The 19,514-nt window shown below is 38.0% G+C and overlaps 1 protein-coding gene across 1 annotated transcript in view; it reads right to left on the bottom strand.

Moving 5' to 3' along the window:
- The window catches only part of LOC127639360 (E3 ubiquitin-protein ligase RNF123-like), a 176,008-nt gene that overhangs the window by 23,255 nt on the left and 133,239 nt on the right, over positions 1-19,514 (bottom strand). Inside the window, exon 37 of the mRNA XM_052121316.1 lies at positions 4,729-4,823. Coding sequence (XP_051977276.1) covers positions 4,729-4,823 — 95 coding nt within the window. The remainder of the gene's footprint in view (positions 1-4,728; positions 4,824-19,514) is intronic.

Raw genomic sequence — 19,514 nt, forward strand, 5'->3', positions numbered from 1 at the left:
GAAAGTAAACAGACACATCAACACGCAACTCTCTGAGGTAAAATTGTGGAAATTTGCACCTTGTGGTGCAAATTAAATGTGACTGCTGCCGTGTTCCACATGCGCTTATTGAAGGTTTCTCTATATTTCACATATTTTTTTTGTCCTCAAATGGTTATGATGGTATGAGGGTAGTTGACAAATGGACATATTTTTGCCTAAAATGTACTCTGGAAATGTGTTTTTAGACACTGTAAATTCCATCCATCCATCCATCCATCCATCCCCCTATCTCTCTCTCTCTCTGTCTGTCTATCCATCCATCCATCTCTCTCTCTCTCTCTCTCTGTCTGTCTGTCTGTCTATCTGTCTATCTGTCTATACTGCATACAGTAATGTGCAAAAGTCTTAGAATATATATATATATATCTCAAATAAATGTTTCAGGTAAGTGTTCTCAGGCTTCGGACACCTCTCTATTGGAATCTTTACACCTTCCTCATGAGCAAAAGGTTCCAGCTCATTGACATTCTTTGGTATCTGTGCTGCCACTGCTTCATAGAAATTCCAACAAAGACTTTCAATGGGATTTTAATGATGGACTGAAAGGATCATTCAAGGACATTCCACAACCCATTCCTGAACCATATTTTGGACAACTTGGACATATCCTTGGTGTTATTGTCTTGCTGGAATGTCCAGTGTTCACTGAGCTTCAATTTACACACTGAAGGCATCACATTTTTGCCAAAATGGCCTGATACCTGAAAGAAGCCATAGTGTCAGTCACATAATCAAGATGTCAAGCCATTTCCTGCAGCCCCAAAACACCCCCATAATAGGACTGACCCACCTCCATGCTTGACCGTGGGGATGTCGTTCTTGTCATCACCTTGCCTTTCACCTTTACCCATGAGTCTAAATCTCATTTTCAGTTTAGTGTCAAACATCCATAAAACCAAATTCATACTGGAATATTCAGGTCAACATTTCCCTTGGTGAAGTTTTGCTTTCCTCCACACCCACATAGGTTGCTGTTGTACTATATTTAAAAAATGTATGAAAGGTGATTTCAAACTTTGTATCTGAAGTGTCTTGGAAAAACTTTTAGCTAATGGACTGGCATGTCTTAAGGTCAATATTAGGTCAAAAATGGTAAAAAAGAAACAGCTTTCTCTATAAACTCATCAGTCAATCATTGTTTTGAGGGATGAAGGCTATACAATGCTTAAAATTGCCAAAAAACAGAATATTCAATAGTTAAAAGGTGTACACTACAGTCTTCAAAGACAAAGGACAACTGGCTCTAATGGTGCGTTCAGACCAGAGGCGCCGAGAGCGTCAAATCGACCGGAAATCATTAATTTTCTATGACAGCCAGCGTCTCTCGGAAGCGAGAAGCGGCGCGGCGCGTCTTGGGCAGTGTGGGCGTCAGAGGAAAGTTCAAGTGCGCAACATTATGGTAATGAGCTTTGACGTGGTTCGGCGGCAACCTATTGGAGTATAGAATGCTCCGCTCTAGCGAAGTCTAGAGAACACAACAGTGTAAACTTTGGTTCCCACCAAACATTAGTTCTGAAGACAAAATGGAGGAGAAACTGATTATTGCCATGGCGGGTTTTCCCATAACATATGATCTGTCCCTGTTTGCTTACAGGGATATACATTTTTTAAAAATTATGCAAGGACAAAGGTGTCTGAAATTGTTGGTGTGCCAGGTGAGTTGATGTAGTGGATATTATGGTTTATATAATATACCACAGTTAGTTCCGGTCCTCGAATCTGATTGGATGTGAGATGTTCCATGAGCACTGATGGTCAGCATCAGCACTCGGACACTTCACTGTGTGTATCACTCCACTTGTGTTCGTGCCGTTCTAAACTAAAGTGTAAGAGAAGTGCATATCTGTTAGGAGTTACTGTCTTTATTTTTGAAATTACATATGTTATCCAGCAGGTGGTGGCGAAGATCATTTTTGTGTGTAATATGAGCCAGTTCGTGACGTGAAGTGAATCCGTCATTGTTTACATAGAACTGCGCTCCGTGATCGCTCATATTACTAATACATTACCAAAACTAGGAAATTGCTTTAAACAGCTTTAAACGAACAACTTCAGCATTAAGGCTCATGCTGAGAGACACAACAGACTGATTAATTACAGAACTCAAGGTGCTTACCTTTTATCGGAGTTTCCACATTGGATACATACTGTTTAAAATGGCAGAGGACATCTCTGTTTCTATAGTGAATGACGCTTGCGCACCGGCTACTGCGAAATAGAGAGGAATACCCCCGCTTGGACGTCTATTTTCCACTGAGAAAGCTAATCTTTAGAAAGCTGACAGCATCCCTGAATGGGTGGGGCAACAGGTGATCGCACATGCTCCATCTCTCTCTCTCTCTCTCTCTCTCTATCTCTGTATCACACACACACACACACACACACACACACACACACACACACCCAGCCATCTATAATTTTTTTAATACTCACGAAGGCTTGGACGCATCATTTGTTTTGAACCAGCAATGGCAGATTCTGATCCGTCGCGTAAGAAAGTAGTTCTATGCACAAATGCGTTTTTATGACCGCACTCGGTTTTTCCAAAAAAAAATTAATATACTTGTTCATTGAACTGTTATATATAAGCAATATCACACTCGCAATCGTGCTATATGGCCCTACATCAGCACTGCTGTAATTACTTATGACACTCGGCCTGTGGCCGAATCACAGCAGTGCTGATGTAGGGCCATATCGCACTCTTGATCTTGTGATGTTGCTTAAATAATATATTAAAAGATTTCATGAGGATATACGCTACTTGCGATATGTTGGCAAAAAGATACTGGTTGACATGTCTGGATGTTTTGCAGCCCCTTTAAATACAGTTCACAAAACCAAGCATTCTGAACGAAAGTTGCCGCCGATTTCAACTACGTCACAGTGTCCACAAATCTTCCATAGCATTGTTGGCAGGGCAGCCAGAGCGAATTTTGACGCTCTTGCCACCTCAGGTCTGAACGCATGGTAACAAGGGCAGAAAGAGATGTGCAAGGCCAGATGTACAACTAGAGGATAAGTACATCAGAATCTATAGTTTGAGAAATAGAGGCCACACATGTCCTCAGCTGACAGCTTCATTGAATTCTACATGCTCAACACCAGTTTCATGTACAACAGTAAAGAGACGACTCAGGGGTGCAGGCTTTATGGGAAGAATTGCAAAGAAAAAGACACATTTGAAACAGAAAAACTAAAAGAAAAGGTTAGAGTTTGCATAGAATCACAGACACTGGACAACAGATAATTGGAAAAGAGTGTTATGGATCTGAAACCCATTGAGCTTTTGTGGGGTCAGCTAGACTGTACGTGCGTGATAAGTGTCAGACAAGAGTGCTACAGGAAGTGTGGGGTGAAATGTCACCTGAGTATCTGGACAAACTGACAGCTTGAATGCCAAGGGTCTGCAAAGCTGACATTGCTGCACGTGGAGGATTTTTTGATGAGAACTCTTTAAAGTAGTTTAAGAAGTTAAAGAATTTTTTTAAAATTTTAATAGTAATTTTTCACATTATTAATGTCCTGACTATACATTGTGATCATTTGAAAGGCGCTTTGGTCAATACAAGTACCAAATTCATTCCATAAGAGCAAAATCTGTACATAATTCATGCTACAATAACATGGATTATGAGCTTTTCTGCATGTTTTCATTAAAGCAAAAGGACAATAAAAATCACCTATTAAATCGCATAAAATAGAATCATTTTCACTAGTGATCTCAGGCTTTTGGACTCCAGTGTACATACATATATTAATATGGTTAACAAAGCTTATATGGCTGTTTTAAAAAAACAAATGGGTTTATTTCTGAAGCGACACACCAGACTGCACAACTCATTTTAAAACAGAGGCAAATTATCTTTTCAAAATCAAATACCCATCTCTGCATAGCTGGGTCTGGTGGTGCATTGAGGGGAGATGGGAATGTCCGATCATATTTCTCAGCAGAGGGAGGAAGCTCTCAAGGTAAGAGCTCATTTTCTGCTGTCTAATGCTTTGATGGACTCCACTCAGAGTATCAGCTGTAGAAAGACCTGAATGGGGTGGCCATTGCATTAACACTACACCACAGAAACCAAAGGGAACATTGGGATTCCACTTCAGAAATCACTAAAAGGCTTTAATTGACACCCACCATAATGCTGTCTAAAAGCTACTCACAAACAGTATATATTATGTTTAAGAAGCTTGAAGGACTCTCGAGTAATAGTTCACTTTAAAAGTCAAGTATGTCATTTCTGTACCATTAGTGTCACCAAAAGGAATTGCAAAACATTGCTTTAAGTCATGAAACTCTCCATGGCACAGGTTAATAGGTCCTTTGACCTTGTAATCTGTTAGCAATCAACAAATGCACTGGGTCGTTGTCCAGCATTTAAATGGTCTCAGATATTTGCAGGTAAGCTATGCAGCATGCTATGAAAATTTTCTCTCTGAAACCCTCCTCCTCCCCAGCATCAAGGGTCTAGATATACTTTAAGGGGATTTTATACATGTCTAAATATGGAATTTTAGAACTATTTTCATTGAAAAAACTCCATATTAATTACTTGTTTTTAGATCTGTTGTATAAAAGCAATATTGGTTTGAACATCAACACTCTTGCTTGAGTGATATTGCTTATATATTAAATAAAGGAAGAATTGTGAAGAACGCCTGGTTGTGGGTAGGTGTACTCACTGCAGTGCTGGCTGCTGCCTCTTTTGACTCGTCCGTCAGGAAAGCCAGCATCTGTTCTACCTTCTGCTGCTCCTCTGTGCTGATGTAGTCTGTATCTACATGAAACACAAACAAATGTCAGACTCTTTAACACAGCAATGATTGATTATACATTTGAAGAATTGTAATGATGAGCTCTTCCAAAACAATGCACCTACAAACAAACACAACCCAGGGCTTTGCAGGAGATGACTAAACATGGACCGAGTTTATTAACAATGACTGTATGTGTCAAATCACCAAGACAAGAACTCTGTACAAGTGCATATAAATGACATTTTGGTAGCACAATAATAAGGTTGTATTCGTGCACATTAGATAACCCAATCGTTAATGTGAATTATTAATGAACAATTCTTTTCCACATTTATTAATCTTGGTTAATATTAATGAATGCATGTACTAATACATTTTTAAATGTAAAAGATGGGTTACACTTTGCAATAAGGTTGTATTTGTTAACATAATTTAACTCAGATAGTAAACATGCATTAAAAAAGAACAATACTTTGCACTTATTCACTGCATAATGAACTAACATGAACAAGCAATAAACAATTGTTTATTTACTGTATTGTAAAGTGTTACCAAATTTGTATTTATATTTATTCACATTTTTATTTGATATACACTCACCTAAAGGATTATTAGGAACACCATACTAATACTGTGTTTGACCCCCTTTCGCCTTCAGAACTGCCTTAATTCTACGTGGCATTGATTCAACAAGGTGCTGAAAGCATTCTTTAGAAATGTTGGCCCATATTGATAGGATAGCATCTTGCAGTTGATGGAGATTTGTGGGATGCACATCCAGGGCACGAAGCTCCCGTTCCACCACATCCCAAAGATGCTCTATTGGGTTGAGATCTGGTGACTGTGGGGGCCATTTTAGTACAGTGAACTCATTGTCATGTTCATGAAACCAATTTGAAATGATTCGCGCTTTGTGACATGGTGCATTATCCTGCTGGAAGTAGCCATCAGAGGTTGGTACATGGTGGCCATAAAGGGATGGACATGGTCAGAAACAATGCTCAGGTAGGCCGTGGCATTTAAACAATGCCCAATTGGCACTAAGGGGCCTAAATTGTGCCAAGAAAACATCCCCCACACCATTACACCACCACCACCAGCCTGCACAGTGGTAACAAGGCATGATGGATCCATGTTCTCATTCTGTTTACGCCAAATTCTGACTCTACCATCTGAATGTCTCAACAGAAATCGAGACTCATCAGACCAGGCAACATTTTTCCAGTCTTCAACTGTCAAATTTTGGTGAGCTCTTGCAAATTGTAGCCTCTTTTTCCTATTTGTAGTGGAGATGAGTGGTACCCGGTGGGGTCTTCTGCTGTTGTAGCCCATCCGCCTCAAGGTTGTGCATGTTGTGGCTTCACAAATGCTTTGCTGCATACCTAGGTTGTAACGAGTGGTTATTTCAGGCAAAGTTGCTCTTCTATCAGCTTGAATCAGTCGGCCCATTCTCTTCTGACCTCTAGCATCAACAAGGCATTTTTGCCCACAGGACTTCCGCATACTGGATGTTTTTCCCTTTTCACACCATTCTTTGTAAACCCTAGAAATGGTTGTGCGTGAAAATCCCAGTAACTGAGCAGATTGTGAAATACTCAGACTGGCACCAACAACCATGCCACGCTCAAAATTGCTTAAATCACCTTTCTTTCCCATTCTGACATTCCATTTGGAGTTCAGGAGATTGTCTTGACCAGGACCACACCCCTAAATGCATTGAAGTAACTGCCATGTGATTGGTTGATTAGATAATTGCATTAATGAGAAATTGAACAGGTGTTCCTAATAATCCTTTAGGTGAGTGTAAATATTTCATTTTTAACAAATCTTATATATATTTGTATTTGGACCCAGGAGCACAATACGAACTTTGTGATTGGCTCAAACTCATTGAAAGAAGACTTCTATCGTCAAAGCATGTTAACCTCTTATGTATTCAAGCTGTTAATCTTGCTTCTTTCTTCACACATAGCATCAATATGGAACTTTCCTACAATTTTATAATGGCAAATTGCCAGAGCTGATTTTCCGGAATTTTGTCAAAGGGCTCTGTTCAAATATCAGTTGGGAGCCGCCTATTATGGATGTTTCACCCCATTAATCCCAGAAAACCTCCTGGTGGTGGGGCGGCGGTCAGGGACGTCTCCCTGCCAACCTATATATATATATATATATATATATATATATATATATATATATATATATATATATATACATATATACATATCCCTTTTCTCCCAATTTGGAATGCCCAATTCCCACTAAGTAATTCCTCATGGTGGTGTGCTTAACCACCTCAATCCGTGTGGCGGAGAACAAGTCTAAATTTCCCAGTCAATCTGTGCATTTTATCACATGGCTCAATGTGAATGACACAGCTGAGACTCACAACATGTGGAGGCTCATGCTAATCTCCACGATCCAAGCACAATTTACCAAGCGCACCATTGAGAGCGAGAACCAATATTCGTGACCACAAGGAGGTTACTCCATGTGACTCTACCCTCCCATGCAACCAGGCCAATTTGGTTACTTGGGAGACCTGGCTGGAGTCACTCAGCATGCCCTGGATTCGAACTTGTGACTCCAGGAGTGGTAGTGTTGGCCAGCGTCAATACTCGCTGAGTTACCAATGCCCCTCGCAGTTAACATGATTAATGTAACAAATTCAATTACATGGGACTAGTTACTGAGAGATCAGAATCTTAAGGAGTTCTCATTTATTTTACGTCAGAATGTTTCTTTGTTTTACTTTTCTTTAAATTCCTAAAACTGCATTTATTACCGAGTTTCAATGAAAGAAGATCCCAGAATTCCAATGTGGAGTCCCACTGAATAATATTCACTCAATTGCCAGGGAGAGACCATAGTTATCACTCCGACTGTCACTCAAATTCTTCAATAGCCTCGACAGGCACAAAAAAATCAATGGCAAAGAAAATACCTTCATTATTGCATTTACGTCATTATTATATTCTACAGTCAATGGCTTTAGCCTAGGGCTCCTCAATCTTATTGCTATAAGGGAACCATGTGAAAGGCCCTTTTCTCATCACGCTCATCATGAATGCATTGGTACTCAGAGATCAGTTTGATAATTTTAGCCTCGCGTTTTGAGCGCCAGTAGACTGCAAGTTTCTTTTTTCCTTCAGATTCTACATTCCCAACAGCAATTTCATGCCTGTCTAGTCTGCAAGTGGCAAAATTGGCCCTGACATTGCCAATCACTGCTGCTCTGTCCAATGTTTTGGACTGATGAACAGAAATGACAGCCAGCGTCTTGATTGCAAGAGGAAAGACAAAATGGAGAACAACCCAGTTATGCTTTTTGGAACATTACTGTTCTTTTTCAGTAGATGGATGTTTCTAAAACAGGTATTTTATGTCCTAGGTGTTGACTGTTATCTGTGAGTGCATGCATGCAAACTGTGGGTGTATTGTGTGTTAATGAAGTGGTGTAAAGCACAATTTGCTATTTTCCTGAGAAATAGGTAATTGCGCCAAGACGTTTCAAAAGCAAAAACAAGAACTTCTGTTTCAGCGCAAAGTCTAAACTCAGTTCCTGCATTTATAATTTGGAGATTCCACCAGCAGGTGGTAATAAAGTTAATGTCTAAAATCTGAAAATATATTGAAACATCAATTTATGTCCCTGGCCATCACTGTTGTAGCTGTTTTATGAAATAAACCTTTATGAGGTTTGTGTAAAATCTTCTAGAGGTCATGGTTATTTTTCAAATTTAATTTGTATTAGTATTTTTCCACCTGTTGTTGTAGAATCATTGGAAGAAATTGGAGGTGGTTACACTTCCTTATTTTGATTATTCTTCTTTTTTTCAATTAATTAATTACATTTAATTTTTACAAGTAAAATAGACCAGTAGAAGTGAAGTGCATGCAAAATCCACAGCCTAACCAAAAAGGCCTATACAATCACTGTTAATACTTGCCATGATTTGTGTCACTTGACCAACATGATTAATAAAACTTACATGTGCTATAATTTAACGTACATCCAAATCCTGTCCAGATCCTTATTGACTTTAGGCATATGACTTATTGTACAGTGACTATACCGTATGCGACACCCCGACAGGATATGGTGTATTCCAATCAAATCTATGCGCGTGAGGTGAGAATTAATCGTACTTTTTTGTTGAACTTTATCATAAACACTTGATACTTGTAAAAATGCATGGATATTAATAAAGAAGTAATAAATTATTAATTTTACATTTATATTTGTATTATTGCTGTCTCCATATGTTCCCTTCAAAAGTATTGGTGGTCATTTGTCCTATATGCATAGCTATTTCATATTTGTATTCATCTCTGCGATTATCAGATTTTAGAGCAAGAGATGTGCCTCAACAGAGAAGATATATATTATTGTTTATGTTGCTATTATTTGTTAATTATCAAGACAAAAGGAGCCAGCCATTTTTTCCCAAAAAATAGAAATAAATGAAATTTCCACTACAGTCATTTCCATTACAAAATGTACACAAACAATTCAGAATTTGAGATGTGCTCAAAATGACAACGCAGAAATATTCATGATGTTTCAGAAAAAACAAAAAATACATAATTCTTATGTGATGCATGCACAGTACTGTATGCCCACTGTTGGACATGTACTGTATGCCCGCTGTTGGACATGTACTGTATGCCCGCTGTTGGACATGTACGCCCGCTGTTGGACATGTACTGTATGCCCACTGTTGGACATGTACTGTATGCCCACTGTTGGACATTGTTCACAGACAATTTAAATAAAGCTAGCAAGACTGTGATAAGTGTATTATATGAGAGATTATTTTACAAAAGTCCAAAGGACCAAATGTTTACATGGCTCAGTTGACAGTGTGCCAGAGCTCAACATGAATCACATCCTTGATTAATCGACTGATGCCAAGTTTTATTATCTATTTTATTATCTAGTTTGTTTATTATTCATTTGCAAGAATCAATTCCTCCATGTGTCTACGATTTATGCTTTGCCAATAATCCACAACAATTGTCCACAAACACATCTGATGATTATGAAGACGATCATGATGTCTAACTTGAGACAGCTAGTTCACATGTTTCTCCAGGGAATGCCTTTAAATTGTTGAGGGAGCTGACAGCCTTAAGGGGCTTAAGGAATGTCACCAATCAGCTATACTCAATGATTCTTCAGAAAAAATCCAAAAACCACAGCTATTGCAGGAGCTCAAGCAAATAGGGTTCGCATAACACCAGCAAATTATATTTGATATTTGCATGGAATATTTATGAGGGGCTTTCAAACAAGGTAGTGTTAATGAAACATTTGGTCTTTTCAGTAGCACTGAAAACAACATATTATTCAACTATCAAATTACAGACAAAAATTTTAATTCTGTATACGTTTATATAAATTATGTATTCTATAAAAAATAAATACGGCTTACATACTGATCCAACAAAAACCACATTCAGCAGGGCCACCAAGCTCCAAAAGTAATTCCAAGTCTTCAGTAGCCATAAGATAGCTTTGTGTGAGGAGCAGACCAAAGATTATTTTGTGTTATATATAAGGTATATGTATATACTGTATTAGGACTGTCAATTTAATGCTCTAATTTAGTGTGATTAAAAAAAAAAAAAAAAGAATTAACACAATTAATTAGTCCCATGATGCTTTGCGGGTGATGTGGACAGAACTTCCAGTTAAGCATAAACAATCATTATGTTATGTACTAGCGCAGCATTAAAAATGACAGAAACTGGAGAACAAATGCTCACTGAATTAATATGAGGCGATATTGTTCTTCCTCACCTATCTGTTTATGATTATGGGTTTCAGGATGATGGACAAATATCGCAAATAGAAGCATTTTAGTTCATTTATTGAGTTAATCCATCGATGAATATACCTAGCAGACTAACCTGAAAGGCTATGTAGCCTATTAGCACCTTCACAGCTGTAAAATTGGACATGTTTTGAGAACTGTAGATAATAATGTTTATTTAAAGCAAGTGTTGAGTCTAGTCAGAACCTGAAAAGTTTGTTGTACCACATATATTGATTATGTAGTTACTGCAGATACAGGGGATACATTAACTGCTCACATTGTCTGGAACATCTTACAACATATAAAAAGCAAAAATGTAACCACATGAAAGGGAAACAAGCAGTGACTGGCTACAAACAAAATGCACTTCCGCTAGCCAACCGGAAATTCTGCCCACTTTGTGAAATACATTAGACTCGCTGAGAATATTGTGGATAGAATTTTCCTACAACCGGAGCAATAAAAAAAAAAAAAAAAAAAAACTTTAAATACCGCAAACGTTTGCATAACACAGTTAGCATCAAAGTCCAATAATAATAATAATAATAATAATAAATATAGCTGCAAGCGTCAAGACCAGAATTATCGGCAGCATGAGCAGCAAAAGAAGCTTTGTAACATGTTTTTGGTAAGAGTACGATGAACAGTGTATGAGGAGTTACAAAAAGTAAACTTTCAATCATAAAAAAAAATTATTTTTAATAATAACTAAAAATAGCTAGTTCTTAGAATTTTTGTACAGTCTGTAGCACTGTTGAAACTGCTGAGGTACTATCTGGGCATGATGGTTATCATACAGGAAAGGTTTCAAGAGTTATAAGCCAAAATAGCAATTTCTTTATCTCCTGACCAGTAGGGGGCAGTGCACCAAAATGTTTCAGGTAACCTCGGGGCCTAATAGTGATGACACATACCAAGTTTCGTCAATTCCCTCAAAGCGTTGTGGAGATACATCCTCAAGTTACATTTTGCGCGTTCTTCGTCGAATTCATTGAAGCGCCATTCGAAAACGGTATGGTTTATCAAAATTCTGTGAATACATTTTTGTCGTGAGTGCCTCTAGATGATGTAGGCCAATTTTTGTGCAAATTGGACAAACAGTCTAGGAGAAGTACAGAAAAAATAATAATTTCAGAAAATTCTAAATGACGGAAAATGAAGGCATAGGGTGCAATCGTGTTGAATCATGGAATCAGAGGAAAAAATTATTTTGTTTCTAGGACGTTTCAAAAGCTGTGTTAAAAATTTGGGCAGTTGGTGGCACTAGAGGGTTTGAGGTAGAGACGCCAAATTTGCTGTGGTAATACATCAGACCGTGCTCTATCTGTGTGCCAAATTTCCTAACATTCCCGCAAGCAGTACTATGGGCTGCCATAGACTCATAATAATCGAGAATAATAATAATAATAATATTATTAATATAATAATAATAATCGTAAGACTTACAAAAACAATAGGGGTCTTTGCCCCTTCGGGGCTTGACTCCTAATAATAACAACATTAAAACACCATAAATGTGTTCCTTGCAACTTGTGCGCTTTATTCCAAGTTTTTGGTAGCTGCACGTTACTTTATGTGATCGATGAAAAATGGTGTTGTGTTAAATATCAGGCATATTACTTTGTGCTGTCGAATAAAAACTTCAATTTAAAAAACTTCAACACACTTTTCATGAATGCATTCCTGCGTTCAAAGACAGCTGGATGGAGCACAACAGAATGCATTTTTCACAGTTTCAAACTACTTTAAACTTGACAGTGTCTTAAAACGCGACAATGTATCACACAAGTCGTGTGGATGACTTTTATGGTACTTTTTGTCATATTTGGAGCTTGATAGCTCCAGTTCCCAAAATGAAAAAGAGCACTTTGGACATTCTGCAATATATTTTCCATTTTGCACAGAAGAAAGAAAACTTATGGTTTTGGAACTAAATGAGGGTGCGCAAATGACAGAATTTGTATTTATGGGTGAGCTATTCCTTTAAAGCTTCATTAAGGCTCTGGCCTACACAAGTAAGTCCATTGCCAATTATCCAGCAGCCTCCTACAAACTGAAGTCCTTCAGAAGAGAACTGGGAATCTTTCCCACGCCATCTAGACATTAATTAGTCCTTCGACTCACCCTAGAGGATCCATGTCAAACCCCTGAAGCTGGATCAATTCTGCATCCCATCTAAATTGGTGGCTTTGTGATAGGAACATGGCTTGATGTTATTACATCCATTATCATTTCTGTGAAATCTCCTTCAGAGCTACTAAAATGAGACAGGGTTGTCTTACTATACTGCTTTGAAGAAGCGCAAAGGGGCTCTGATATTTTGACCTTTCATTAGATACTGCACAATAAAAGTCGTGCAGGTTTGTCTGGACATTTCAAGATGGACATACCCTTTGAAGTGCTAATGCAGACCACCTACAGTCTGTCTTGCCTCATTAATCTATCCGTTCCTTGGACCTTTTTGGTATAAGTACCTTTTTTTTTGACCCAGCACACTCAATCTGAACTGTCTCCAGGAGTAATTCATTATATACAGCTAGTGTAGCTTTGTTGGCGTACATTGAATACCTTTTCTGTCCTTGATTTAGTGCATGAGACTCCTTGGTATTGAACTAAATCTATGTAGTAGTAGTTTTTTTTTTAAAGGAATAGTTATCCCAAAAATGAAAACTGTCCTTCTTTAGTCACCCTCATGTGACTAACTAAAAAGAAGATTTCTGACAGAATAACCAAGCTTCTTTTTTTTCTATAAAATGAAAGTGGATGGGGTTAGGTTAATTCTTCATTGCTGATATGAAACGCATCCCTGAGCCTCAGTCAGATGCTGGCAACTTTGTGAATGTTTTAATAGCAGGATCAACATGAGTAGAACGCATGGAAAAACTGAAATATTTTCAGATTCAGAATTCCATAACATGATAAACATGCATTAAAACAGTCATGCCTTTAGTATCGTAACAGAAATGCGCGTTTCTTCTTAGCCGCGACACAAAAGCATCTTGTCTGTCAATATTTCTAGATTCGCTCGATTTTAATTCCAAAAAGGCGGCAAAACCTGCAGTGTCAGAAATACTCTGATTCAACATTTGCACCACATGACAACGTAAAGCTTGGGTCACACTTTCATTACAAAACAGGTTTGCAACCAAACAAGGGTGAGTAAATGCTGACAAAGTTTCATTTTTGGGTAACAATACAGTATATTCACTGAGCAATACTTGTTTTGCAAATGTCTGAACAGGGTGAAATTAAGAGAACTAGTAGTTACAGTATGTACTGTATAATGTACGGGGTTCAGATTCAGAATTATGTAACTTTAAAATCACTTCATGCTTTTATGTTTTCTAAGAAATTGCTTTCCAAGACCAATGGAACAAAGTAAAAACAACACAATAACATTAGCAGCAAACAGGGCTCGGTAAACGATGCCAGCTTCTACTTTGTAAATTTCTGCATTGTACTTCACACAATATGCTCCCGAATGAATAAATATGAGCACAGATCATTGTTTCATATTTGGAACACCCTGCAGATTTGGACTTGTTATTCAGTGGAAACTTGGCCAAGTACATGAGTAAGAATAATGTATTAAAGAAAAGCAGTGGCACTTCTTAAATTTGACATTTTTGGCATGAGGGTGTCTAGCGGTTAATGATTTAATAACAAAACATCTGATATTGGCAGCAGCAAGAACTAATGAAGCGTTGGACATATTTCCAATACTAATTAAGGTAGTTCAGGCCGCACCTGCCCTTAGTTTGCAGTCTTGTAATGAATCAATGAAAAAAAAAAATATATATATATATATATATATATTTGAATATAATGAAAAATAAAAGAGTGTGAAAGACTGGCAGAGAGGGAGAGGTGAGCAAAATGACATGTGAGAAAGCATGAGAGAGTTGTTTATTCATAGGATGTGTTCAGAATGGAACACTACCATACTTGATTAATGCATTCTGCACAGTGTACACTGTGTACTGCCTACTATGTATTTTGTATATAATAATAAATAAACAGTAGGCAGTTTAAATGATAACATCTAAAATAGTAAGTAACCTAAATTGTTGTCACATGAACTCTACTATGCAGAACATTTTCTGTCCTAACCATAAATGTAAATATATTGGATACAAAATATATATATATGTATTTATAAATTAAAAGTCAAAATTTTGAGTTGTGCAGTAATACTATTTTTTATTTTTGCAAGAAATGTTGCTTGATGAAATAACTTCCCATGTCTGAATCTAAGGTGTGCATTTACTTTATTGTCATTTAAAATAATATATTGGTTAAAACATTAAATTTCCAATTTATAGGATGGAAATCATATTAGTTTTTCTCTTATCACATGTAATGTAACCTATTACTGATTACATATTACAAAATTGTAATCGGTACTAAAATTGTAATTAGTACCATAGACTTTTAGATTACAAACAATATCTATTTGTTTCATTTATAGGTTTTTCCTATTTCCTCAATTTCACTTTCCATCCACTTAGTTAAGTTAGTTAGTTAGTTAACTAATTAGTAAAAAGTGTTGGGTAGATTATTCTGAAATGTAATCTATTACTGATTACAAATTACAAAAATTGTAATTGCAATTGGTACTACAATTTTAATTAGTACTATAAATTTTAGATAACACTTTTTAGGTAATCTAATCTGAATTTTTCACTTTTTTTTTTTTACTTAATGCATAATTATATTGATAAATCTATTTATAATTGTTTCAACCCCAAATTACCCTCCTTTCAGAAAACATTGGTAAAAAAAACTAAATCTCCAGTCCATGTCAGCCACTTTAACTTTTTGTTGGGAAAACAACAACACAAACATCTGCAAGTATTAGCAATGGCACAGTAAACCTGCATACGTCTAGAATAGTACAAGTATTATGGTAGTATGCAATTAAGAAGATTACCATTGTGTTTCTATTTTTAGTCTAAACCCTTGAAGGAGAAACAAATGTGCAATCTAATATCTGATTGCAGCTTTCTGAAAGCAAGTCCTGCGGCTACAAGTGTCCCCGTTCACATTGGCGAACCATGTATTGCTGCTCAGCTGGGTTCAGATGTTGGTGATTCCCCTGGGACTTTGAGCCACAGGTTGAAAAAGACCCAAGGATGATTCCCAACCAATATGATCTCGGAAATGGATTCTGATACCCCTGACCCACTTTAGTGGTGGAAAAACACAGAAGAGACGGACATGAACTGAGACCGGATGTGGTGTCCATGGCGACCTCCGTCCCCATGACTACAAGAGAGACCTGCTTCTTCCTTGTAAGCCTGGAGATTCACACCACGCTGTCCCCAAAAAACATAAATGGGCCTCATGGTGTGAAGAAAATGGGATTTGAATGAAGAGCTTTCCATGATAAAGACCAAGAGATAAAGACATTGTTCACAAGATTTACCTGCATATGACTGTCTTTTTTTCCACTTGCCTAGTACTGACCTGGCGACTTTTTTTTCTTCTTCTCGATATAAATGGAACTGAAAGGGAATGGGGTTGTCAAGCTCAATAAATGACAAAAAAGTACTTTGAAAGTATCGGAAAAGTGATCCATACGACGTGTGCACTACAATCCAACTCTTCTAAAGCCATGCAATAGCTTTGTGTGACAAACAGGCAAAATTCGTTTTTCAATGAAAATCTTCCCCTCAACAACTCCTTGGTTGTAGCTGTCAAAACAAATATGATGTCATTGATGTCCATGATGACTGGTCACAAGAAGACGTGAAAACTAATGGCTTTTTGCATAAATGCTTCAAAGTTTGTTTTCCATATTACTTTTGTGGTACATTTTACAGCTTCGGAGTAGGGAAAGATTATTGGTAAGGCTGCCGATTTAATTAAATGGGATAATTATATTGCATCATAACTCAATGAATCACAGGTATTGTGCAGCTGTGCAGGCAACAAGCCGACAGCTGTTCAACCAATTTGCAGCTATGTGCATATATTTTTTAAGTTTAAAACTATATTCAACTAGACACAGCATCACAAAAATAAAACATTTATGGGCAAAGATGATGAAAGGCAGTTAAATGCGATAGAGCCCCAAAGATACAGCGTCCATCTGAAGCATGTGCACAGACAGAATGCAAATAATGCATCCTCTTAGAAAAGACAAAGTTTACAGACCACAAAGTTGCAGAACTCAATTGCAAATTAAATTGATTGCAGTGTGATATGCTCAATATGATGAAAATACAATATGAAAATAAAATATACTGACTTCTAAAGAGTTTTTGTTTTGTATAATCTGTAACACTTCACAAGTTAACATTAGTTAATGCATGATGTATCATGAACTGGAATTGTTAAAATAAAAATAAAATAGAATGGTTCATTATTAGTCCATAGTGCATTAACCAATATTAACTAATAAAACTTTTCATTTTAAAACTGTATTAGTATATGTTGGAGTTAACATTAACTAAGATTAATAAATGCTTAATAAGTATTGTTCATTGTTAGTTCATGTTAACTATTGTTAACTAATGTTAACCAATGGAACCTTATTGTGAAGTGTTACCATATAATCAATGTATTACTCATCTGCCACAATTTTCATTATTGACAATTTGAATAATTAATTTGATTGTTATATATTAAATGAGCATTATTATATATATTTTGTGGCATGTATTAAATGTATATATATATATATATATATTAGTGCTGTCGAAGTTAACGCACATTTTTAAAAAAAATGCTGTTAACACGTAATACGACCCTTTGCATAAACCATAGTTCGTGTAAAGGGTGCTAATGTCGCATGCATTGACTGTCGGGAAAACATATGGTCGGAAGCATTATGCTGATACCTGTGCCAAGCATTTTATCAATGTAGCACAGCAGTAGAATATGCCCGCCAAGTACAGATAGAGCTCAGAACTTTGTAACATGATTGCAGCGGCAAGACAGCTACAATTTGAACACCTGCTTTGCACTGCGAGGTGCGGTACGAAAGTTGCGAGGCGCGGTGTGAGCGTGAGGCGAAAGTTGAGCAATTAATCATGTCTCTTGACCGTAATAAGTAATATTTCTACCATTGGAGCAATTCAACTAATCGTGGACTAACTCAATTCACTTGCTAAACGGATTGCTGTAGATTGTGTAGGCCAATGGTAGACTTATGTTCAATAATATGGAAATAAACAACAAATTGAATTCTAATGCCAATGTTGTAATCGTCTTATCAGTGTTTTACTCGTCTGCCACAATAATGCAATGCATTATAATTATCAGAATTCTTTTTTATAATATCTATATTTTATTTATAATTATTTAAATATAACCATTTATAATTATTTAATCATTAGAAATTGAATTATTGTTATTTGAAGGGCTTTCTCAACAACTATTTACATATGCATTTAACTGGATTAATTAATCATCATAGCATGAGAGATGAGAATGGTAAGGATCATCACCTGGCAATGATTGTCTCTAACAGCTGTGTGCCATTGCAGTGAGAGTTGGAGTGTCGGATTTAAGAGCGAGCCAGAAACCAGTGAGGGGAGAGGAGAGAGAGAGAGAGCCCAGTTGAGATGATGCATGTGTGTTGGCTGTTGCCATCTTTCTTTTCTATTGAAGCACCTTGAGTCTGTGTGTATGAAGCTGTACTGTTGTGCTCTGAAGCGAATGAAAAGACTTTCCTATGTTGGAAATGCCCTCTCCCGCTTGCTCATTCTCTGAACCTCAAAAGACCTGTCTGTTACAGTGGAGGCAGTGATGACAATGTCCCAGCTCATTTTGGCCAAGATGGGGTCCCTGGACGACCTAAAGGCTTTTGTGGGCTCTTTGAACAGACCGTGACAGCCTCCAGATGGCGAAAGCTGTGTGGGTGATTCGGCTGCTTCCGCTTCTGTCCGGGGAAGCCCAGCTTGTGGCTCAGCAACTCCCCGCAGACATCCGAGTGGAGAATGGAGAGCCCTGAAGAATGTTACATAACAAAGTGTTGGTCACACTCCAGAACAATACCGCCAGCGATTTCGCTCCCTCACGCTCACTGTGGTCGGCCACCCGTTTGTATATGCCCAGCTGCTCCGTGATGCCTGCCGGAAGTGGGTACGGGCCAGGGAGATGTGCAACGCTGATCTGTGATCAATCTGATGGTGTTGGAGCAATTCATCTCTCCTCTGCCAAAGGAAACTGCAGAGTGGGTCCACTGCAATCGCCCGATACCATCCAGTTGGCAGAGGATCACATGGCAGCCTATCCGAGTGTCAGCGAGCCCTTGTCATCATCTCTCTCTTCTCTCTCTACCCCCCCCCCCTCCTCCTCCTCCCATCATGTTCCCACGCCACAGAAACGGGGAGTTCTCCCCCAAAGCAGATTCCCTGGCTTTGGAGTTTGTCCATTCCTTCTATTTCCCCACTCCCTAACCGCTCTCACTCCCAGGTTGGTGGTTCCCCTGCCATGGATGTGAAGTTTGGGCCGGTTTGCTGGAGCAGAGGGGAGCCCCAGCATTTCCAGGATCAATGCCCGGTGATGGTGGTGGAGACATTGGTTCGGGTCCCCGACACATTGCAGACTGCCCCCGATAGAGCAGGGATATACCCCCATACCTGCAAATATTAAGGGGGGTACAAAACCAGGCCTTGGTGGATTCGGGTTGCAACCAAACCTCTATCCATCAATGCCTGGTTCAAGATGAGGCTTTGGGTGCTAGTCACATGGTGAAGATGAGGTGTGTGCATGGTCATATTCACAATGATCCTGTTGTGACCGGGACGATTAAATTCCGAGGAAAATCAGTGTTGAGGCTGTGGTTAGTCCCCTCACCCATCTGCTAATATTGTGTATGAATTGGCCAGCATTTAACACTTAATTAAGGGAAATTTTTGTGGATGGGTCCTGTAGCAAAGCGTC

The sequence above is a fragment of the Xyrauchen texanus genome, chromosome 48 (assembly GCF_025860055.1).
Source record: "Xyrauchen texanus isolate HMW12.3.18 chromosome 48, RBS_HiC_50CHRs, whole genome shotgun sequence".
Taxonomy (NCBI): domain Eukaryota; kingdom Metazoa; phylum Chordata; class Actinopteri; order Cypriniformes; family Catostomidae; genus Xyrauchen; species Xyrauchen texanus.